The 24,395-nt window shown below is 45.8% G+C and overlaps 1 protein-coding gene across 1 annotated transcript in view; it reads right to left on the bottom strand.

The window, feature by feature from the left end:
* nav3 (neuron navigator 3) overlaps positions 1-24,395 on the bottom strand; it is a 175,725-nt gene that overhangs the window by 50,908 nt on the left and 100,422 nt on the right. Inside the window, exons 8-12 of the mRNA XM_070854068.1 lie at positions 21,887-23,018; positions 18,841-18,956; positions 11,496-11,604; positions 4,767-5,174; positions 3,314-3,433 (exon numbers count right to left, since the gene is read on the bottom strand). Coding sequence (XP_070710169.1) covers positions 3,314-3,433; positions 4,767-5,174; positions 11,496-11,604; positions 18,841-18,956; positions 21,887-23,018 — 1,885 coding nt within the window. The remainder of the gene's footprint in view (positions 1-3,313; positions 3,434-4,766; positions 5,175-11,495; positions 11,605-18,840; positions 18,957-21,886; positions 23,019-24,395) is intronic.

The following is a 24,395-nucleotide window of genomic DNA, read 5'->3' as shown; positions in this document are numbered from 1 at the left end:
CACACTTCTGAAAACATGATGATGACTTTTATACTTCATTTCTGCCAAAAAATCCTACAGATTGCACCTTTAAGTCTAAAAAGTTGGCCACTTTACCCACAGCTAACTTTAAGCGATGAGCCATGTTTCCATAGTAACAAATGACAAAAACAGTGGCTTGCTAACAAACCACAAACCAGTGAGAAGAAGAGTTCTTAAAGAGCTTTGAACCACCGTTGGGTGCTCAGTTGGCCATATTTTTGTTGGGCTTAATTTACCCGGAATTCAAGGGAAATTAGTCCCATTTAAGATAGTCAAACATTAGACAGCTTTGTGAAAGGAATTTAGATGTCTATCTGAAGCCTGCCTGCAGTAGTCAGATGTGAACAATAGCAAACCAGCACTGGAATGCAGTGCAGCTCCAACACTGTCAGGCTGTGTCTTAAGTTTGAGTGTTGAGTGTTGAGTCCCCTTCATTCAACAAGTTTATATTCCTTCTATACCAATTGGGAAAAGATTTTCAAGGAAAGTGACATTTAGATGAGACATTAGATAATGAGCATGACAAAAATATTAATCACATCTTCTATCATACAATCTCTTGAAGTTTCACCAATTGAGGATTCTGTATTTTATTCCCTTTAGTCATCTACTTACTGCAGTATTCCTTGGATTCCTTCTCCATTTTCTCTTGGATAGGGAATCCATTAAGATGCAGCTACTGAGTAGCTATGCAAGAGGAAATAGAAGAGTATAAGAGCTCCCTGCCAGTTACAGAGGCAGCAGAAGGAAGCCTTCCCATTCTGGTTAGTTTACAGTGATCATAAAGATAGCTTAACACCAGGAAGCTACACAGTGTAGATCTGACTGGCTTACAGTCTAAGAATAAATACCTTTCTGCTGCTTGTTGTTCCCAGAATGCCAGCATGGGCATTTGATGAGATGAAAAGTTCTTTAAAGTCAGTGAACACATTGTTTGAACTTGGGTCTTATCTGCTCCTCATTTCTGGCAGAGGTGTGAAACCCAGTGAGCAATGGCTTCAGAAATGAATTTCCCCCCTGAGCTTTGTCGCATGGCAGGTGGAAGTGACAGCTCAGCTTGTGACAATGACAGAAGGAGGCGGGGGGAGCATTAAAGTCTTGTCTGCTTCTTTTTCTAACGAAAAATGGAGAAAGGAAGGAAGGAAAACAGGTTCCAGAGTTCAGATTCTGATCCAGTTGGGAGTTTCTTGCCTGCAGGCATCTTAAGGGGAAGAAGACATCAATATTTCCTCATCACCCCAGAGGCCCAAAGCGCTAACACAGGCTTTAGCTGAGAAAAGCTGCAATTTTTTGGGTTTGTGTCCAAACAAGGGGGGGGGCACTTTAGGCAGAACAGTCAAATACAAAGATAAAGCCCTGGCACAGTGAAGCTAAGACTCAGCAGAAGGAAGAGACAGTTCACAGGGTTCATGTTGATTCCTGTCCTGTCATCCTTTGCCTGAGTGACAGGCAGTTCTGTTTGAGACTGACATGGGGCAGGTTCACGGTCTATTCTGAACCTCTGGTCAGGTCTAACATGTTTTGATGCTCGGCCGATCATAGATATGATTGGACTGTTGTGACGAAGATGCTTGTGAGATGGGCACATAAACCACAAACAGCAAGATCGTCTGGGCTGTCAAAGCATTGGACTCTGTAGTCGGGCAGCAACAACAGACAGACACAGCGGGAGGCGAAACATCACCAACTTCACCCTGTTTAAATTTGCCTTCTGTTGCACCGCCCTCAACCGTAAGGCTCTACAGAGGGTGGTGAAGACTGCACAGCACATCACCAGGTCTATGCTGCCATCCATGGAGGACCTCTACACCCAGTGGTGTAGGAAGAAGGCCACCAGTATCATCAAGGACTCTTACCACCCCAGCCATAAACTGTTCTGCCTGCTGCCGTCTGGCCGTCGGTACCGCAGCATTCGAGCCCGCACCAGCAGGCTCAGGGACAGTTTCATCCCCCAGGCCATAAGACTCTTAAACCGCACATAATCTGCAAACAATTTGCACTGCCACTTTAGCTGTACATTTTATGTATATACCTTATTTATATTTCTTACTTACTGGCGTGTTTTATTTGATATTGTTAGCAGTGTTACTGGGACCAGAGACACAAGCTGCCAGTGATTGCTTCATGTAACTGCTGAGCATGTGACAATAAAGTCTTTGAATCTTCTGTAACCATGCATATTTGACACATTTGTGTTTCTTTAGAGAATCACTGACCTGAAATCTCAGACATCCACATAACAATCTTAACATCTAACAATCTTGATGTTTAGACTTTTTAGACAGCACTTAACTTCATCATTTAAAATATTAGAACCAAATTCACCTAATTCAGGTTCCACCTCTGACTGCTTTCCTCTAAAACTGCCTCTCATTCAAGTCTGGGCACAAGTTGAAGCTGTGAAATGTCACTGTATCCATTGATTCCCAGCAGCCTCTCTGAGGGCCTGTCATCACAATCTTAGCTTGACAGCTTTAAATCGATAACATGCCTCTCCTTTTCTGCTTTTAGACTTGGATGTCCCTGCAGGAGGGTGGAGCCTGGCTGTCACCTCTGAAGGACTGAGAAATTACTTCCTACTTTTCAATTGAGGCTTTTTTGTATTATTTCTATTAAGCAAATTAGACATGTTTGGTGTAAAGCAGACAGCGTGTGCTTGTCTGAAAGCGCTCAGCACACATCACTCTCTCAGTACTGAATCATTTAATCTATTCCCCATCTTGCTTCTTGTCCCTCAAAACCTTGTGTCTTCACATGAAAAACAATAGAAAGCTCTCTGGCCCTGAGCCCTGCTCTGCCAACCAAATGTACCAGACTGTTTGGCTGAATTGCTAATGCTGCTTGTGCTTACTTTTTACATGCTAAGTTCACGGGTGGTGGTCACGAGCTGAATGCTTTGCCACTTCGTCTTCACATGACTCTTAGAGGACCTGCCTGCAGCGTCTGCTTGGGTAAGTTGACACAGCTTGAATCTTTCTGCCTTTCTCACCACAGCATCCCACTTTTCTCACACACAAGCATCACTGGCTGTGAAGTACAGTCTGGTGAATCTGCCTTTGCAATCATCCACGTAGCTTCAGCTGAAAGTGAAGCCACTGAAGCTTACACTGTCAAAGGTGCTCTGGAGTGGAACATCTGCTAAATGCCAAAACACTAACCTGGAATGTGAGATGTAAACACTGTATGCAAACGTGTGCTCTTATGTACATGTTCAGTGTGTCCTATTGACACCCATACCAGACATATGTCAGCAAAGAAAGCAGCACCGTATGATTGACAGACCCATCCTCACCTGTCTATGTCGCCCTGCATCTCTTTGCTCCCTCTCTGGGACATTTCTCGAGGAGAAGTCACATCTGAAGCTCGGCCTGCGTTCCGGGCATACAGATGGAGGCCGCCGTCTGTGAGGTATCTGTGAGAGGAGAATTAATTAGAGGAAGTAGATGGGCCACCTCAGTTTGGCAGAAAGTGTCAGTTAGTCAGTGTTTTCATTCATGAAAAAACACAGTGACTTGATGGGTATGTTGACTAATGAGCTCTGTTTAGAGCTCAGTTTGTGGTGTAAATGAGTTTGTATATCTGTGCATGTGGCAGAGGGTAAGTGGGAGCATTTGAGGCTACTGCCAGAGAGCTATCAGACATGGCTGATAGGACATGGAGATCATTAGTGTTGAGCTAATTAAGCTAATAATTCAGCTAATCACCTTTCCCTCCCGACATGTTGTTACATTTTCTGTTCTGATGTGTCCTTACTCTATCAGATGCATCACTCCATCATTTAGCTAATGTCCCCTCCGTTTCATCCTGGGAAATCTTCAGGGCACAGAAGCCATGGGGGTAGTGTCTGTGGGTTTTTCTACCCACCTCCCACTTAATCATGGCATTTATTGCTATGGAATGAATGAAGGTCATAAGCTGTTGTGATGGGAGACACTGCCTTATCTTTTTTCATTCACTTTAGCTGTTAGTGTATTGTGTGACCTTCACACAAATGTGTTATTTGAGCCATCCCTTTCAAAGCATGACAAACCTATGATAGCCTTGGAGGATGTCAGCAGGCTATTTGTATGAATGTACACAGACAGATGAGTAAGGCCTTGGTGACTGTATGAAAACACAGCTAACCGTTTTGGACTAAACTCAGCGTGCATGGTCACACCAAATGGAAATGTGTCACTTGTATTCATGATCCTTCAAAAAACAAATGGTTGCCTTCATAGTTGTATTTTACTTCATATAAATGATGTAGAAAGCTTTCTGGGCTCACAAAATGCCATGAAAATGAGCGTGTATGCAATATGCCAAGATTTCAGCTCACACAGCCCCACCACTAAAGACGATTTAAAGCTGGCTACGATGATGTTAAATGTTAGGTTACATTTACATTCTCTTCCAGCTATTCCTCTGATCGATAGTTGGTGGCTGTTTTGTGCCATAAAATGCATCACCAACTTAGAGGAAGACCGCAAGCAAGCAAATATGCATGGAAACAATGCACAAATGAAAATATCATAAACATTTCCTTTGCAAAGGTGTTTTGAGAAAGGACACTCCATTAGACCTCCAGAATACACACTTACTTACACATACACTTACTTTGGTGAGTAACACTGAGTGGAAACATAACTTGAACCTCTAACACGGCCAATTTTCAAACACAAAATGTAGGGTAAGTAGGGCTTGAAGCAGGAAGTCACAGTCAGTGCATGAGAAGAAGCTAACATGCTGAGCACTGGTCATCCTACCCGCTGGTGATCTCATCCATCCGGCCGCTCTTCCCTAGGATGTCCCCATCACTCATGTACCCTGCCACCTCCATCTGCTTCCCTCCTTCCAGCCCTCCACCTCCCTTCTCCCCCTGCTCCGCCCCCCTTGCCACTGCTGCTGCTGCTCGCCTCAGGGGGGTACTGTACACAAACCTGGAGGGGTCAGAATGCCCACTGTAGCGCCCCGCGGCGGTGCCAGGACTCGTTGTGCTCGCCCTGGGGGCAGCATAGCCACTGGGCATTGAGGGGGCATCGCCTGCCTGGAGACGTGGGGTTTGTGATTGGCCCAGACGCCAGGCCATGGGGGAGGAGCGTGCGGTGAGGGCTGGCATACTCCGCCCATTGACCTCAGTGGTTACCGTAGTGTCAAAGGTTGTTTCTAGTGTACTGTGGAGACAGAGAGACGCAGAGACAGAACGTAAGGGAATTACATGTGAGTATTGACATGAAACAGCAACAACTGACAAACCTCAGCGAGGTATTAACCCTTCTTTAACCCTTTCATGCATGAATTTTGATAACCTCAGTCAGAAGTGTTTTTATTCATCTTAAGGCATGAAAAACAAGGTTTTTATATATAATTTCCTCCCAATATAAAATCAACACTTGGAAAATTTTGCAATTGCATGCATACTTGATGTCACCACATTTTTCTTACCTGCCAGGGTCTCTTTTTATAGAAGGTTTGAACAGAAAAAAATGAGCAACTTGGTGTTTCTGGCTGTCTGTCCACCATCTTGGTTTCACTCTTTGTGTATGAGATGATGCAATAGCATCCACTGTAGTGGCTGATGTGCAACTATGCCATCAAAACTAATGCATATACAAGAAAACAGCTTTTGAAGTGCTGCACACTGTAATGACCTCTATGTATGAAAAGGTTACAGACGGTCTAAAGGACCGCAATCACAGGTCTGAGATACTGAAGGGCAAATCATTCAGGTGAGCTAATCAGTCATAAAGTAGAGAGCTGTCTACAACAGCTCACTGCTGCCACTCCCTTCAAATCACACACACTATTCTCTAACGCTGCTTTACTTTATGTGTGTGTGACCTTCCTAAAGTGCTGTTTCTTCCACTATGTTAACTTGTGAAGGCTCCCATGAGATCATATGTCAGACCATCACGGTGGATCACATAGAGAGTGGGAGAGAGAGAGACAACTATCAAGTGTACTATCAAGAAAATGAAACAGAGGGCACAATGTGAATCAGGGGGCTTTGCATCATGCAGGGTAAATAAACCTATAAATGATGAGAGAAGACGTTATATCAAACAAAAACACTTGAAATGATAAAATTTACTTTCTAATAAGAATTTTCTAAAGAATGGCAGAAAAACAATGAACCTCTCAGAGTGTGTCACGTCAAAGTCAGGTCTGACATTTCTTTGAGGGACTAAAACAAAGGCTGTCCTCTAACACATGTGACATAATCATTACTACACTCCAGCCTACAGATCATTTTTGACATATCCAGTGAGGTTTCTCTGAATTCTTAGATCAGCATTAGTGAATAAATAGTGGGATGAAAATGCAACTCTTGTGTAGGAGAGAGAAAAGGGTGAGAATAAAGAAAGAAAGTAAATAAAAGCAGCCAAGATGAGGGAACAACGCCTGATGGAGGGAGACAAACAGGAGTAACTCTCCATCCTTATTGTTCTCCATTAGCCCTGCAGCCTATCTGGTCTGAACATGTCAGCCACTGTACAACACACACACACCTTTCATCAAAAAAAAGCAAAGTCCTGATTCAGTTTTTTTAATCAGCAGCAGCAGTACAGAAGTGCAGCGCATGTCCAGTGACACACTGAGCCCTGAGACTGAATGTGAGTGGATACAGAGCGCACAGCAGGCAGCGCTGCTACCTAGCTTGAGCTCTCTCTGCTGGGAAATAGAGTGAACTGCATTCACATGACGAGGGACGTGCACATACAGCTGACTTAAACCCAGAGAGCCGCTGTGTTGTATTACATGTAATATATGCTGCCATGGAGACGAGACCAACACACAAGAGTAAGCAGGAGAACGGCTTTAGACTGGCTATCATGTTTGATTTTCACAATATAAGGATTTGATGTTTGATACTGCATTATAATGTTCAGTATCTTCATTGTGATGTTAGTACACTCAGAAATGATAAGCTGCTGTAGCCAGTACAAACACACTCACACAATTGCTGTAATGTTGTTTTTGCAGAGTTCTGTTAAAATATGTTTCAGGGAAGAAACTGTGGTTGAGGATGCTGCTGCAGAGGAGGCCAGTCGCTGTGTGGGATGAGCCTCTGTGTGCTGGCTGTCATCAGGTGACGAAAACAACGACAACTTAAAGCACTGTCTCACACATAGCACTGAGAGAGGTGTGAGATCAGCCTGTGTGTGTGTGTGTGTGTATGCTGGGTGAGAAAGAGCTGAAGACTGCCCCCCCCCCCAGAGGGTCGACAATGCCTGCTATAATCACAACACATTTCTATCAACACCTCCTGAGATAACATACAAACACACACACATACACACACGCTGTGCCACCAATACTGAGAAGCAAACAAACAAAACATCTACTTATCTGACATGCAATCACAGCCCAGTATGGAAAGGTAGGAATCAGCCACGGTGTAGAAATCCAAATCATTTAAGCATTGGTACACAATGCTAAATCAGCTTATATTCATCTCCAGGCAGCAGAGAGAAAACAAGGAGAAAGACAGATGAAGTGAGGGAGACTGTGTGTGTGTGTGTGTGTGTGTGTGTGTGTGTGTGTGTTCAGATTAATGAACATGCAAACTGAAGGAGACGGCTGAGAGCGGGTACAAGAAAGGTGTTCAGATATTTTACACATCAAGCCTATATGCTGCATGTGAACTCAGCTAAACATATCTACATATATATATAATGTATTGCATGATGATGCATGATAGACTGATGATATATATAACATCAGCACATCGTTGTCAAATGAACTGCAATCATATACGATTACCATAAATCATCAGTATTCTCTACTGTACTGTGTTATTATTTTTCTAAATTAAGACCGCATTTCCCATAAACCCTGCTGCTTTGAGAGGAGCTTCATTGCACTGTCTGGTATAAAGCAGAACCAAGAGCAGAATAAATGCTAACAGAGGGAGATGTGCTGTGTTCAGCCAGGGCTCAGCAGGAGAAGCGTCTGTGGTGTGGACAGCAGCGGATTGGTTATTGCTGGGTAAAGCTAAATATAAAACCACTGGAGCTTTGTCTGCTGCTGACATTCAAACAGTTAAACATGTACATGTGAAGGCTCATCCGCTCATCTTGGCTAAGATGTAACTAAATTCTTGTTCACACTAAACTATTGCTGCTCATCCACCATCATCTCTCTGTGGGAGCTGCTATGAACTTGAGTTACATTACAACAAAGACTGTAAATCTAAATTCTAAGGACTTGAGAATCACCTCTTGAGACACATGTATTGTTCACATCTGCAGCATTCACACACTATAAATTGCACCATAAGTGTGTGTACATATGCTCTACAGTCCTATGTGTGCCCTGAAGATGCAGCTGTGAGGCTGGCATAGCTACTGGCACATGTTAAACTCTGAGAGCAGCTCAGAGCAATTACTCAGTACCATCACGGCGCAGAGCCTCCGTCTGGAGCCTGCGAAAGGGTCCCACCGCCGGCACCAACATCTTTCACACACATGCACACACAGCCCAGTCAGAACAGCCCAGTCGCTTCCATTTTACAGTGAAAACTCATCTTGTCAAGCAATGCCTCGTATTACTGTCCTCAAGCTGAATCATGTCACTGCTCCACTCAGTCTGGCTGCTCTCACAAGAACATTGTCACAGACTGAAAAGTGTCTCTGGCTCTGACCCATCATTACTCTTAACAACTTGTCATGCTTCACTTTCACTTGTAGTCACTGCAAATCGCCTGGTATTCGACAGCCAGCTACATGTAGATTAAAAAAGAAGCATGTGCTTATTTCAGAATCCCATCCATGTATGGACACAGAACCAACTGATGTCTCCTCACCTCCAAAGCAATGCCTCCCCACTCTCTCTGTCCTCTACATGTAAATACATAATAAACAAACTGACTGGGTAAAGCTACTATGTTTAAAAAGTCATGTGGTGGTTGTTGAATCCCCATGGGACTAGACAGAGATCTCCCAGGGCCCAGTGGATGGGGGGGATTTCCCTCTTCTGTTGGCTGTGCCAGGTTTGTCATTGAAGATCACAGTATGTCTTCAGTCTATCTTAATTTTCATGATGCACGTGGACCCCCTGGGAGCAAAGTGACAGCACGAGGCAAAGCTGATGGTGAAAGAACAGAAATCAGTGAGCTCCACTGTCACCACAGTGGTATGATGTGTGGAACATGGCTGTGAACTAACAACAGGGGGAACTAACCTAAACCAAGCCACAGGGCCTGTTTGTCTCAGCCAAATGAATGTGGATGGCCTAACTGTGGTTAAATGAAGTTGCAATACAGAGAAAGTGTTTGGGCTTGAATTTAGACAGATGGCTAAAACATCTGTCGTCAATGTGGTGCTTGCCACCAAGTTACCAAATGAGCACAGTGGCTATGCTATACACATGTACACATGCATCCAAATGATCCCTCATTTCACTGAAGAGTAGGAGAGACATGGCTAAATAAATTCTAATTTTGCACCTTTTCATGCACTGAAGATGTTCTTCAGTCAGTATTCTTTTTAAAGGAGAAAGCACACCCTCAATCACAGCAACAACCTTCCCTTCCAGTAAAAGTAAAGCACGCAGAGGACAAGGATGGAGAGACAAACATTTGTGTGAACATAGCCCTGTGGCTACCTACTCGGAGGGGGCACACATGGGCCTCAAGCCGGCAAAGCAACAACAAACACAGCAAAGACAAAGAAAGTGGAAAATGATGGGGTGACCTGTGGCCAAGGGGTTGAGGCTGATCAAGAAGGCAGTGCTTCTGGTTCGAACATAGCCAGAGCTTTTCTCTGCATGCTGTTCTCTCTCCCTTCATTTCCTGTCATCTCCCCACTGTGAATAGAAGGCATGAAAATGCCCCCAAACACTTTCAATTGTAAATAATAGGAATGGAAAACATCTTCAAAGAGTGAAATTTGAAACCATAACTTACTGATCCAAATTCGTGCTCAGACTCAGAGAAGCTGAAGCTGAGGCCTTAGACACACCTTCCAAATCTGCTTTTCTGTGAAGCACACAGCTGTGTGTGAGTGAGGGGGGACAAGTACATGATGTAATATCTCAACTTTTGAGGGTACTTCCTCTTGAAGAAAAGAAAATATGGTGGCCGTTGCTGTGCTGTATTTATGTTGTGACGGCTCCTGCTGAATAGGCTATAAACAGGTATGGGGGCAGAGTCCAAGAGAGACAGCACCGAGCACACAGAGATGAATATGACAGCTATGTCTGCTGGAGCGTAACACTGAGTAATTACTGAAGGTGCTTGGAGATTACAGCCACTTCTTATCAAGGACACAGACTGGGATGCTTGTGGCCAGGCTTTGGCCATCGACAGAATTGGCATGCACACTCCGTCCTTATAATCGGAATAGAAACATGTCCGACACAGGCACACACTCACAGCTCACTTTCCTTTAAATCTAATGGGAGAAAACAGAGCAGTAGCCCGTACTCTGTTTCACTGTGTACACACACACACACACACACACACACACACACACCCCGTATATGCTTCTCATGTGGAGGCATGATGATGCATTTTGCACACATTTCATGCCAACTGTCCTTCTGAATGAGACTTGTAGGGTCACACCCCCGTGGTCCCACTGGATTAAATGGAGGTGAGACAAAGGTGCTTTGCTGATTGTGCCTGGCTGAGACTCCTCTGAGGAAAAAAAGAAGTAGAAAACAAACACACTCATTCACACACACAGGCTGCCATCTGTTATGGCTGTCGGTAGCCTAGCCACCATCTTCCTCTGCAAATGGGGTAAAACACACAGAATAATAGAGTAGGGGAGGCGAATGGGAGGCAGAGCCTGGGGAGCTGACATAAACCAATGCTTATCTTTTGGTCTTGGGCTAAGCTGCAGCCTCCAACTCTTGGATTCTCCATGTTGCGGCCCATGGCCACATACACACACACACACACACACACACACGTAGGGCACGCAACAAAACTGCTATAACCAATATTTTCATATTTACAATGGATCAAATGAGTCTGTAGTATGAAAGACTACAGAGAATCCACACCAGACCGCAGGCAGCTTCCCTCAGCTCTACGGAGCGTTTGAGTCTCTTTCCACTCATTGTTTTGGTTTTCAGGTCTGAACATCACCAGTGTTGTTTCCAGGTGCGGCAGGTTTGACTGGAAGCCAAATCAGCTTCGTCTGATCTAGCTCTAAAGTGAGGAGCCACTATACTTGCAGATAGAAACGATCCTGTTTGAGGCGTTCCATTACAGTGTTGTCTTTGTTATGTAATTATTATGTAATCATTCAACTCATTCTGATTGGTTGAGCTTACTGAAAACATCAAATAAAATGTAGAAGCAGCTGAAGCAGATTACTGCAGGGAGAAAGACATGGTGCCATTACACTACGTTTTAGAAGTGAGTGAGAAGGAGTCCTCCTTCCCCATATGCACATGGGCTGATAAACAGCCCAGCAAATGCACTGTCTGCATTTCTACCACTTTTCTTATCCAGAGTCAATGGGCAGTATCATCAGTACGCCTACCTGTGGCTGATCTGTGTCCCCCGTAGACTGGACATGGTTTCTTCCAGGTTCTGTCGCAGGTCAGCGATGTTCTTCACTGTCCTCATGCGTCTTGTCTCAGGATCCTCTCCTGGAGACACACGTTATATGATTTACTGAGAAGTTTAGACACACACACACACACACACAGCAGTCTCCCATACCCACAAAGGCTACACACACACACACAAATGCACAACATGAGAAGTGATGAGGACATATGACATACTATATTTTATTGGATGCCACGGAACGTCTCCGTAGGGAAACAGAATGATGAACGATCACACTGACAGCTAAACCTCATGTCGAGGCTACACAATGACTCAGCCTGTCAGGCTGCACCACATGCACTTCTTTTACTTGAAAAAGTGTATACATTATTTCACGCAGTGCTGACATTTTCCCTTCAGGCTGATGCAATAATGTCGTGCCATGACACCACGCGCTCCGTCAGTCAGTTGGGGACACAGTTGTGCCTGTGAAAGCAAACTGTCTCAGAGCTTCTGTGCTTCTGTGTCAGAAAGCACTGCCATTTCAGTCCACCGTCTTCCTACTGGGCCTTCAGCAGCATACAGCTCTGACAGCATGTCATATGTCTTCTGTTCTTCTTAGTGCCTTGTTTACTGATGAAGCACTTGTTTTACTCAGGCCTGCTCTGAACCAGTGCTGCTACTAAGTACGGTGTGGGCAACATTTCAAAACTGCTGGCTGTGGGTGCACACCAAAGTATCTGCTTGTCTGCTCCAATTAAGCCTCTCTTTTAGCTCATCAGGCTAGCCTACATTACCACAGAGTGGCTAATTTACAAGTGGCATAAGACGCAGACATACTGCTTTCCAGATTAAAGGTGCTTTCAGAATAAACTGTCTTCAAAGTGGACATGTGATGGTTGGATGAGTGAGAGGAGATCTGCTCTGTCAATGTGCGCTGATTTCTCTCTGTCAGACATTCTGACAGAAAGCTACAATGATTACCCTGACTGGGGCAAATGGGGGCGAAAGGGAGCAATGTTAGGTTGGAGTGGCCCCCAGCGACTCCTGTGCAGCAGCTCAGCAGTAGGAAGAGGAAAATGGTATTTCTATGCTGGACTATGAAGCAGGTTGGTACTGAAAATAAGCAGAGAAGCTAAGTCAGTTCTCCCTGGATAACCTGAAAAAGTCATTTCAGAGGTGACCTCAACGCAATTGGATCAACTTTTTGGCAAAATGCACACACAAAGTATTTCATTCCAATAGCCCCCAGTGAGCCTGTTCTGCATTATGTCTTTGGCATTTCTACAGTTCCTGTCTTTGCCCCCACCCTGAAAAAATGATATGAGCAACTAATATGACACTGCCAGTATGTAGCTGATCCTGCACACTGACAGCACTCCCCTGTTCTGGTGGATGCTGTGTGACAACACACATTGTTAGAGTCACTTTGCTCACCAGGTACAATAACTGGGCAGAAAATTGCTTTGTCGATGCTGACATTGAATTTACCTTTATTTCTTTTACAAGCTGTGGCTGTTGGCGATGATGTTGTCACGCCACGTCTGTCCTGTCAATGAACAAGTCACTGAAGCACATAGCACTGAACCTAGTTTTCAGTTACTATGACCATCTTTCTGAAATGCTTTAAATGCACAATGAGTGGAAAATGCAGAGACGTGGAGTTAACGGTAGCACACAGGATGAGAATGACCACTTGTAGGCCTCAAAGCTGCTGAACAAGACACTTGTTTCAGGACATTCCAGAAAAATCCAAACACTACTAAGTGAGGATTCAAAAAATGAAGTGAAGACTTGACCTAAATGATACTGTATCATAGAGTGTGATATCCTCTCAGGTCTGGTATAATTGTGGCCATATTTTGTCTGTGTGAGACCGAGGTGGAGCCACATGTTCTTAACCTGTGAGCTCAAATCACATGTCCTCTGTTAGGCCACTGATTAGTAAGACGAATCAATGAATGCATGAATGAAGGCAGAATGCGCACAATCACAGTGACCAAGCTGTGTCCACGGCCGAGCCACAGAAGCTTCTGATTCCTGCCACATGTGAAACAGTACTGAGCAGCTCCTGTTATTCCTCAGAAGACTGCAGCTCCTCGGGGAGAGGACATCCAGCCCAAGAATTCAATGGTAGATGGATCTGTGGGGCCACAAACTCAAAGCATCACTGCTATGTGACTGTCTCTGCTTCTGTGTGTCCTGCCTCTCTCTTCCTCTCACCAAAGACATTGTTCCAACTTCATTACAAAGTGATCCAGCCACGGAGTCTCCATCATGACTGGACATTTCATGCAACACAAAAGCAGCCCAAGGTGTGTATGTGCATTTCTGGGTTTTTTCTGCAGTGTGTGAGCTGTTCACTGTCTGCAGTACAAGAGCACTGTAGAGCAGCAGCCCACAGGCAAACCAGCACACACACACACCTGGGCTCTTTGAATTAGAAAACTAATGTGCCTTCCACAGCACACTACCTGTGAGCAATTTACCGGCTTAGCACCCTTCTGTGGATTTAAAGGAGTAGCATATGTGTGTGTGGCTAAATCCTGGGAACCTAATATCCTGATGTAATGACTGCAGCTCTCACATGCGCACACACACCCACAAACACACAGGCGTCACGGCACACTGAAAGGCTGTTCATTCGTATGAACGACCACTGCTCCCTGAGGCTGAAAGTGCAAAGAGCCAGGACAGCAGCTGGACACTGACAGGGTGACAGGGCTCCCTAGCTATCGGGACAGATCTCTAACATCCACACAGAAACATGCACACGAAATAAGAGGAAAAAAACACCTGTGTGTACAGATAAACGTGCACGCACACACACACACACACACACACACACACACACACACACACACACAATGAAAGGTGTAATAATACGGTATTGATCATGTTGGCTGTGTGGCTCACAGGCTCTGAATACAGGGGTTGGTTTCCAGGTATGTCGGCAGCAGTGCTCTGCTCACTGCCAAAGCTGTGCTGTGCATCCTACTTTGCTTTAGCTGCATAGTCACAATTATCGTCAGCTGTATAAAAATGGTCCAACCTATCAACGGAGCCCCACCTTCCATGTCCCATTCCTCTCATATGAAATGGGGGCTCATTCTAAGAGCACAAAGCACACTCAGAGGTAAGCTCTCTCTGGCTATCCCTTCATAGGGCTGCTGTCGAGCTGTCAGGTGGAATCTGTGGGCGCAGGTTAGACTCTCACAGCTAAATTCATAGTACAGCACACACAGCAGAGCGCTTCATTTCCACGCTGTGACAGTGAGCACATGCCACTGACAAACAGGAAGTGATGTGTCATCTCTATATCTGCCTACCTCCAAGAATTTAAAGTACTACTGCATGGGTACTATTTCTTCTAAATAGTGTCTTAACAGTGTGATATGAGGAATGGGTTTCCCTGTGACTAAGATTAAGAAAATGGACGGCTTATTGAAGGCTTGTTCTGCTTTGACATCCTCATGCTCTGCTCAAGTTTGCATTTTTAAATCTCATCTTCACTCCACATTAACATAAGGTCTTCGACTTTCTGTATGAAGTTTTCCTCGTGCTGTTGTCATGGTTCTCCTCCTGAATGTAATCCCCACATCACTCCTGTCTGTACTGTGTCATGCCTTCTGACTGTGCTGACTTACGTGGATGAGGTTGTGTGTGCAGCACCTGCTCCAGGTCGCCCAGCATGGTGAGGATCACCTCCTTGTCCAGCTGAGCCGTTCCCTCACGAGGACCCCCCCCTGAAACCTCCTCTTCTGCCCAGTACCCGCCATCCTTCTCCTTGCCTCCCTTCTTCCCAGCACCCCTGCCTGCTGCTGCCTCCTCGTCTGAACGCCCGCTGCTGCCCTCCTCATCTGTTCCCCCCTCCTCCCTGGACGTGTGCGCTGGCTCAGTCCGTGGGTGGCCACTGTATGACGCCCGCTGTGGCCGCCCGCCTACACCCGTGCATCGCCAAGGGATGGGGATGAGGGAGCGTTCAGACTGAGACAGCACCTTGGTGAGGGAGAGTGACAGGGATCGAGCCCTGGTTCCCCGCACACCTCCGCTCCCAGTGCCTGCCTCCCTCCTGGGGCTGCCCTGCAGGCTGCCCCCTGCACGCTGTGTGGAGGACGAGTACAACGTAGAGCTCTGAGGTTGTGAAAGACGAGGCGGCGACTTGTCAAGCTCAAAGCAGTAAACCCGCTGCTCTCCGTCGCTGAGCAGGGTCAGGTTTGTGAGCGAGCGCTGCTTGATCCGCAGGTTGAGGTTGTCGGGGAGAGGCTGGGGAGGCCGTCGAGCTGGGCTGCCCCCCTGATACACCGAGAACTCTGCTCCTCTCTTCATCTCTGCTCACCGCTCCCTTCCCTTTTTAGGCTTATGGGAGCGAAACTATACATACAAATAGGTCTACCTGTGCATAGCTTTCTGTTTCACATCTTGGCACCACTGGCACTGAGACAGCAGAGGGAGGGAAGGAGGGGCCAGAGGATGGACCAGGCAGACAGATGTGTCCCCACGTCCCACGCCACCCGACCAAGGTCCAGACTTCAGGTGGGAGAGCAAACACAGGATGAGGAGCGCAGAGAAAACCTCCCTCTCAGGCATGAAGGTACAATCCACATCCATCCTTGAGCCAGCCTATAGCCATGGTCAGACGCTCCTTCTCCTGTCCTCATGCTTCTCTGGCTTCGTAGATCCTCTCTCTCATCCAGCACAGTCAGGGGCGTGGATCTACGAGCCGCTCCATCTCCCTTCCTTCACGAACACGTTCTCACACTCCCCTTATCTTTTCCCCTATTAAATGACAGTCTCTTTTCATTCACTCTTATCTTTCTCCCTCCACTCTCTGTCTCTCCTTTAATTACCACCCCACTGCCACACTTCTCCTGCTCCCCCCTGACTCTCTGACAGCCCCCCTCTCCTCACAATGCAGAATGAACGGGCGCTGAAGCTGGCAAACACGCTCACATAGCTCTGCCTGTTCATTCCAGCATACAGCCTGCAGCACTCTCTCCCTCCCTCTCTCTCTCTCCCTCCCTTTCTCTCTCTCTGTCTCTCTCCCTCTGTCGCTCTTTGTCACTGTCTCTTTCTGTTTTCTCTCTCTCTTTCTCTCTCTGTCTCACCCCGTCTCTCTCTCTCTCTCTTTCTGCCTGTCTGCCTGCCTGTCTGTCTGTCTGTCTGTCTGTCTCTCAGCCCTCCCTCTCTGTGTTTATCACCCTCTCTTCTCCTTAATCCGTCGTCCTCTCTCACTTTCTGTTCACCTCCCTCCTCTTCCCGGCCCTTGTCTTTCCTCCAGCCTGTCTTTTTGTGTCTCCATCTCTCCATCACAGTTGTGTGGACAGAGCACCTGTAAGCTCCAGTCCCCCCTGCACCATGCTGGCTGCCCCACTTAATTAAACGCCATGTGGAGGGGCTAAAATAGCAAGCCTGCAGCTTATCGTGGATCAACAATGAGACCACAGAACCAACAGATCCCCGTCCATCAGTGTGAGGCTTTATTAGCCCTGCTGCTGTTAGTCACAGCTGTCTTCCACACATTTTCAATCGTGGTTACAAGGAGCTGGTAGGGACTTGAAGCAGCTGTCTCAGAGACCATAATCAAGCTCATCTTAATCTGTATTTTCACTGTGAGCAACTCATCTGCATACTAGCCTGCAGCTATCCAATTCTTCACAAATTTTTGTGCTGTTATTAATCAAAAATGAAGAGATGAACAGATAAATCCTGAGCCTCAGCTAATACTTATGCCTTGTCCACAAATAATTTCACTGAGCTTAAACCCAGATGTGATGTGATGTTTGATGTTGTCACTATTGACAGTGGTTCAGTCTGCATATGTGAAATGAGTAGCCCTGCCATGTGGTATCTGCAGTACACATACACTAAGAGTCGGAAACACAAAGGATGTGAAGGACCATGAAACACGTGACAACACACAACAAGTGTTTCAAATGGACCCCAAACAAAGGGATCAGTCAACGCTGAAGTCTAACTTTGTCCTTCAAATGATGGGCTTAGGAAAAACCACGACCAGAGTAAAATGTCTGGAATGTTAGAGCCGACCTGACAAACCAAACCTGTAATCACACGCTGCTGTTTATGCACATAGCACTTTGCAGGCGCTTTCAAGTCCATGTCTAATTTCTCATTGAGTTAGCTGTTTGATTTATCATCCTCGTTGACCTCTATTACTTCTGTCATCACAAGGATGGAGTTTCATTCCACCGCTTTGTGGCATTTTCTCCTGCAGTGAGATTTTACAGATGTTTTGGCTAAATCACTGGCAAAATATTTGGCAGCTTAAACAGCGGTTCCTATAGGTGAGACACGTGAATTTTAGACAGTGGACAGACCTTTAATGTAAGATGGGATGCATGGATTTGTGACAATGAAGTCTGAAGTCATTTGCAGCTGACAAAGGAATTTCTCTTTGCCAGCAGTTTGTGTTTTGATGGTGTGTTGCCTGGTTTAACCTCTCACCCTACTGTCAGGGATTTAAGTTTGTGGTTAGAAACTCCTGAAAACTGGTCAAATGTCCCTCGATCCTGAACTCTCATCTGCAGAAGTTCAAGAGCACACACGTCCACTGACGGACGACAAGGAGGTTTGCCATCTTCCGTCTTTGCAAACAGACTGTGTGGTTTCATTTTAATCAACACTTTTCATTGTGTAGGTGTTACAAGAACGATATGAAGAGGATCATAAAGTCAAATACATAGAATTTGCAAAATATGGGACAATATCTTCCTGTGTCTGAGGGATTTCAGCCTCTGATCCATCCATCCATTCAAAACATATCTATCAAACGTGAAGTAAAAGGCGTTGGTCTACTGAACTGAAAAACATAAATGATGTGTGTGAACTGTTGATGACGTGTCATATGAGTGGTCGGGAACAGATGACGTAAACAAAGAGCTGCAGGTGTCCGTCTGCCAGCACTGACACACACACACACAAAACACACTGAGACACCAACTGCATGACATCAGCACACTGTGCTACCCACAGCATTAGCCTTCAGAAAGCCTTCATCTATCCTCCATGAACACGATGACAGACCCTGCAGCCTCCTCTTTCTACATGATTCAACAGCTAATCCACGAAAGGAACACACCACTCTTCATGGAAGCTAAATCAATGTTTCTATTTCCTTAAGGGGGAAATATATGCACTGCAACAGCCACACCAACAGCAGGTAAATATACTACAGATGCTGAGCAACAGATGAAGGTTACATTCCTATATGACAAGTATTACAAGAGACAAATGTTAATGCACTGAGGAATGTGCTCATTCACGCACCCACACAGAGAAGTCTCATGTTTACAGTACATGTGCACCTGCCATACCTGATATCTCCTCCAGGCACTGCTTGGCTGTCTTGCTGTAGACCAGCTCTCCCTTGGTGGGGCTGAAGCAGGGGTCGGCTGGGGCCACCATGGTGCAGTCATTTTCTGAGAATGTCCTGGAGCCACAAAGAACAAACAATACGCAGCGGTTGAAAAGACAGGCAGAAATATCTGGTAAACTCCATTACAGCCGGCCCACTCATTCAGAAACAGCCACAGGGGAAACATTTTTAATGAAATGGGTTAAAGCTGCTCCCGTGTCCTCGTCAATAACATTACAAAATATGAAATGCAGACTATTGACTATCATTTTCAGAATAATTTCAAATCCAGCAGTCAAACCTACTCTCAAGGTTTGTAACAAGAATCTACTTTATCAAGCTTGGCTGCTGATTGTGGACTGTTATAGTTAGTCCCCCCCGAAATAGCAGTTTACTACTTTCGGTAATACACCGACTATGTAGAAGGAGCTCACACAACCACACTGCAGATAATCTGAACTGTCCCTTTAAGGGCCTCAAAGACCAGTAACTGAGAGATTTGAGTGTTTAATTTAGAACAACAGCCAGAAAGAAAAAAGAGTTTTTGGCCTCGGCCACACATTCGGTGGATGGACACCTCTAAAGGGAGGAGGGGATGATATCTGACGAGGTGTTTTCTGTCAGTGCTTTGGAGTGTGTGTGCATGAGATATGTGTTTGTGTCCATCTGTCTCTCTTCAGCCCTGAGCTGCACCACACTCTGTCTTTGTTTACTGATGTGAAGACAGAAATGAGATAACAGTTTTACACTCACGTGCACAGCAAGAAAACCAAAAAAACACAGTTAAACGCAGGGACAGACGATATACAGTGAAAACCAGTCACACACACACACAAAATTACGAGTATTAAAAACCATATTAAAATCCTGAAATACACACACACAGTGAATCTTGCATGCATAAACACACAGACAGATGCAAGCACAAGCTGCTGTACAGCGTTCATTCCCTCCCATAGAAGCAAAACACACACACATACAAACACACTCCAGGGACCACCACCACCTGCAGAGCTACAGATAAAAACTGAGTTCCCATTGTGACAGCAGCATCAGACTGTGACTTCAGCTCATGTGAAAATGCTTTTTTTCCATGTGCAAGCTTCCCTCACCTTCAGTGGATCCACAAACACAGAGACAGAGATATTCTCCACCACTGCTACACGGGAGGCAGGTACAGGCAGCGCTAACAGCGGATTCTTTGCTAAACAACATGACTGTTTGCTGCTCTTTACTCCTGGATGTGAAGCAATTGTGAAAGTGAAAGCATTTTCATTGTTTCACCAAAAGGTAATTATTAGAGGTGCATGTCACAGTACCCTCCGCTGACTTTAAATGATGGCTGACGCAGTGCAGAAGCACCAATGAACAGCACAGCTAATACAGTATGGACACGCTCTAGCATGTCTATCTTTCCTGAGCTAATGTGTGAACTGCTAAGGTTATGGGAGCATAGGGCAACACAGATGATATAGCCAGTGACTCTATGGGTATGGGGGTGGGGGACACAAATCAGTCCTGCACACTGACTGCTACTAATACTACAACAACTTAAAGTGGGCGTAGCAAGAGACACTGTACAAGGCAAAGATGCCTAATCTGCTGATAATGAACATAAATTGCACAGCAGGAGGTCTTCACTTTCTGATTGCATGCTGACAGCTACGGTTGAGGACGAATGTCTTCAGTGAGACAAAAGCAGGACAAAGATGGAAGGAACAGCTCATGTGGCAACATCTTGGCACAAAGGGAAAAGGTAGGGGGGTGTCATGCGCCTTTGCTGGCCTCAAAGACAAGAACAAGGTGCTAACAACAGCACAGGTGCTGTTCAGTGTGTCGAGCAGGACACCAACACGGAGGACGAGGTTAAACGCTTCAGTATTTAATGATCATCTAAAGGCCCCATCACACCAGCACCGTTTAAAAGTATTGCTCATGTTTGGTTTCTGTTGGCCACTACAACCTCAGACTGTAATGAAGTGAGTAAGAAGACTTTGAGCGTCTCTCTCTGTCCGAATGCAAACTGAGGCGGAGGGAGTGCTGGGCTCTTCTAGTTATAAGATATGTGTTTTTGGTGATGATCTTGAATATAACCAGGGAGAACTATGTTTGGGAGCAGTAGTGGTGGTTGGCAATTCTAGCCTCAACTTACTTACTTTCTGCACAGTGAGTGGGCTGTGTGTGCTTTCACACTTTCAGTTTTGGTTCCTTTCTTCGTAAGTGACTATCACTCTCTATCTGTGCGGGACTGATAGCCACACAAGGTTTAACTGGCTAAATGTGTGGGATTTAAGTAATGTTAATGCTCGAAAGAGGTGCTACTGAACGTGGCACAGCTGACTGCGCATAATGGAGGTGGCAGGAGAGAGAGGAAGAGAAGGGTGAAGGATTAGGTCTTGTTTAATGGGATTCCTAACTCCCCTTCTCTCTGAGCACAAAGGCTTCCAGAGACTTTGGCGGCTCCTTCATTTTTTCCCCCAGATTACTTCTGCTCTTGTTAGAGAAATGGGCAGATTCACCCACTTCCTGCACCTCTGAAGACGGGAACGTCAGGGAACCATGTGGCAGCTGCATGCTTCAAAACAGCAGTGGTTGATCAAGGAGGAGGGGAAAAGGTTCCCAAATGCTGCCAACGTCTGGATTCTCACATCAGAGATGAAGCCCAGACAGTTAAATAATAGGCTTTGGCAAGCAGCAGACAGAGGATGTTAATGTGTTCTGTAATGACTGTGAAGAGATGTGGAGGCGAGAGCAAGATGCAAAGTGGGGAGCGCCAGCTGATCACTGGGAGTGTTCCAGGATTTCATGGCATGTGTGTGAGTGAACAGTGTGTGTGTGAGTGAACAGTGTGTGTGTGTGTGTGTCTAAATGTTCAGGTAAGACTTTGAGAAAGCGTTCATATGTTGACCTCTCTGAGTAAAATGTGTGGAAGGGATGAAAAACCAGCTTTGCTCATATAGTTTGCATCGTGTGGATGGTGATACGTTAACACACACACGTCTCACCTGTACATGAAGGGGGCCACAGTGGCAGTATTGGGGTGGTTGTGCTGCTGCTGCTGAGGAAGCTGAACTACTCCATTCCCTCCAAGCACTCCTCCTCCTCCACCCAATCCTCCCCCACCTCCTCCTCCTAGCATGCCAGCGGACCCTGACAGGGCTGAGGTGCTGGTGGAGGAGGTCATGCTGGTCCTTTTGCCCTCTGTGCCCCCAATGGAGCGCTGTATGTAGAAACTTCCACCTTGCCCTCCTTTGGTCAGCTTGGCTCTCTCCCCCTCTACACCCCGCATGTTGCCGCTGCTGTTTAAGGCCGCCTGGCTTTGGCTCTGCGTCTGATTTTGAGGCTTGGATGTCGAGGTGGACGGAGTTTTAAGTCCTGGTTTAGGGATGCCGCTGGAAGCTGAAGACGCTCCTCCATCTTTCTTTCCAGATGATGGCTTCCCTCCCTTGGGGATTAGGCTGGCAATTTTGGAGGTCTTTTTAGAAGGGTCAGCAAATGACTCGCGCTCCTCTTTGGGTGGAGAGTTATCCTTAGTAGATTTCCCCGCCCTGCTTTTATCCTCTTTGTCTTTGGACGAGACCATGGATCTGTTGCCGTTGGATGCTTTTGAAAATGAAGAGGAGGGGGAGGAAGAGGAGGACGTTTTTACTGGTGCAGTGAGGGATGATGCAGGGGTCTTGGTAGGCATTTGCTTGGCTGTAGCACTGCTACTGCAGACCGACACCGCGGGTGTCAATCCATCCTCACCGTACTCAGACAGGTCGTCCTCCTCCTGCAGAGCCATCTCCGCCATGGACGGAGACGCTCGTGAAGCAGATCTAGGATTAATCAGGCGGAACTTCTCCAGCATGGACCTCTGGGGCCCACCACTGCCTACTTTTGACCCATCACTTCCGTGTGGCAGAAGGCCATCAGATGCTTGGGGTGAATGGGTGGGGGAGGGTGAATGCGTGGGGCTTGCCAACATGGACGAAGTGGCGCTGTGCTTGAGGTTCATGGACTTGCTGCGCCAAGACTTGCCAGCAGTCGGTGAGGGGATGGCAGAGGCCAGCTGCTGCCCGCTGAGGCTGGTGGGGACCGTCCCACCCATAACGCTCCCATTCATCCCGCCGGGTGCTGGGAGACCCCTCACTGCCTCTGAACCAGGGAAGAAGAGACACACAAAGGATGATTACATTTCCAAATCAGATTTCCACTTCAAATAACTGAGCGATTAGATTAAAAGGATCGGTGTTACGAGGAAGACATTCTTTTATACAACATGCCTCTCTGGACTATTACATATCCACTTTGGAAACATTAATGACACAGAGCTGGTTAAAATGTGGAGGACCAAGCATGAATGGTGGTGTTGACATGTGATTCTCTAAAGTGTTCAGCACTGTGTTTTAATTCTGTTATTCATTCAAGTAAGAAAGATGTCATCTAATTTTAGAGCGTGCTCACTGTAGTGACTCACAGGCACACTGGTGAGCAAACCAAAAAGTTTGGGCCAAACTCTCAAGCCCTGAATACTTCCACAGGCTTCCTGAATGTAACAGGCATCAGAAAAACTCAAAAATAAGAAACTCTAAGAGGATTTCAGTGCTGAGGACAGTAAAAAACAGAGAGCTTATGCCATTCGGCAGCATATCAACAGCAGGTTGGGTTAACCCTAGAACAGTAACCTAACAGTTAGTTACACCATCACTAACGTTGGGCATATTTTACCTGATAAAAAAATACTTCTCATCAAAATATATCAAAGTACAACAATACAGGTCACCATCCTGAGACATGACACCAGCTATGTTAACATGGTGGGAAAGGGAACCATCCACCTCCAGATTCACTGCTCATTATCATCAGCCTTTGATCATCAATATGTGCCATGGAGTTGGAGGACTTACTGTTGTGGTGAATGTAACAAACTTTTACGTTAGTATTCCTCTGCTTTTTCGAGAATTATTCTAGGATTGTGTTTTCCAATTGACAAAAAGTGAGCACTGCAACTCAAAAAATGTCTTCCATATTGAGGCTGCAGCAGGTGAAGAACCTGGTGTCTGTCTGTGATTCAGACATTTCTGCTGCTATAATTGTTCAACATTGGTAGAAAATAGCAGCTGTAGATGAAAGCCCTTTCTCCCTGAGGAACTCACTTTTGTAGCTTTATGGAACAGTGTCTTTAAGAGGTTTTGGTAAGAGACAATGATTTTAAACCTAGCTTTTATTTGCTCACAAGGAAACTCCACAAGGTGCCATTTTCCTGGTGGTGTGCAGAGCAGACTCATCAGTCGTCAGTGGCACACGGTACAAAGACAAAGGGAATATTCTGCTTTGTATGTAAAGATTTATGAAAACTATGAACTATTATATAGCCACATACCACATATATCAGGTTGCCGCTATAAAGTCTAAAGAAAAACATATATAAAAACCATTTATTCCCACTGCCATCACCACCCTGAACAGTTTAAAATAACAAATTGACCCATCATATATATTGCACAATGTTTGTATTGTGTCTTTAGTATT

Source organism: Pempheris klunzingeri, chromosome 22 (assembly GCF_042242105.1).
Source record: "Pempheris klunzingeri isolate RE-2024b chromosome 22, fPemKlu1.hap1, whole genome shotgun sequence".
NCBI lineage: Eukaryota > Metazoa > Chordata > Actinopteri > Acropomatiformes > Pempheridae > Pempheris > Pempheris klunzingeri.
This window is presented reverse-complemented; position numbering and strand designations above follow the sequence as displayed.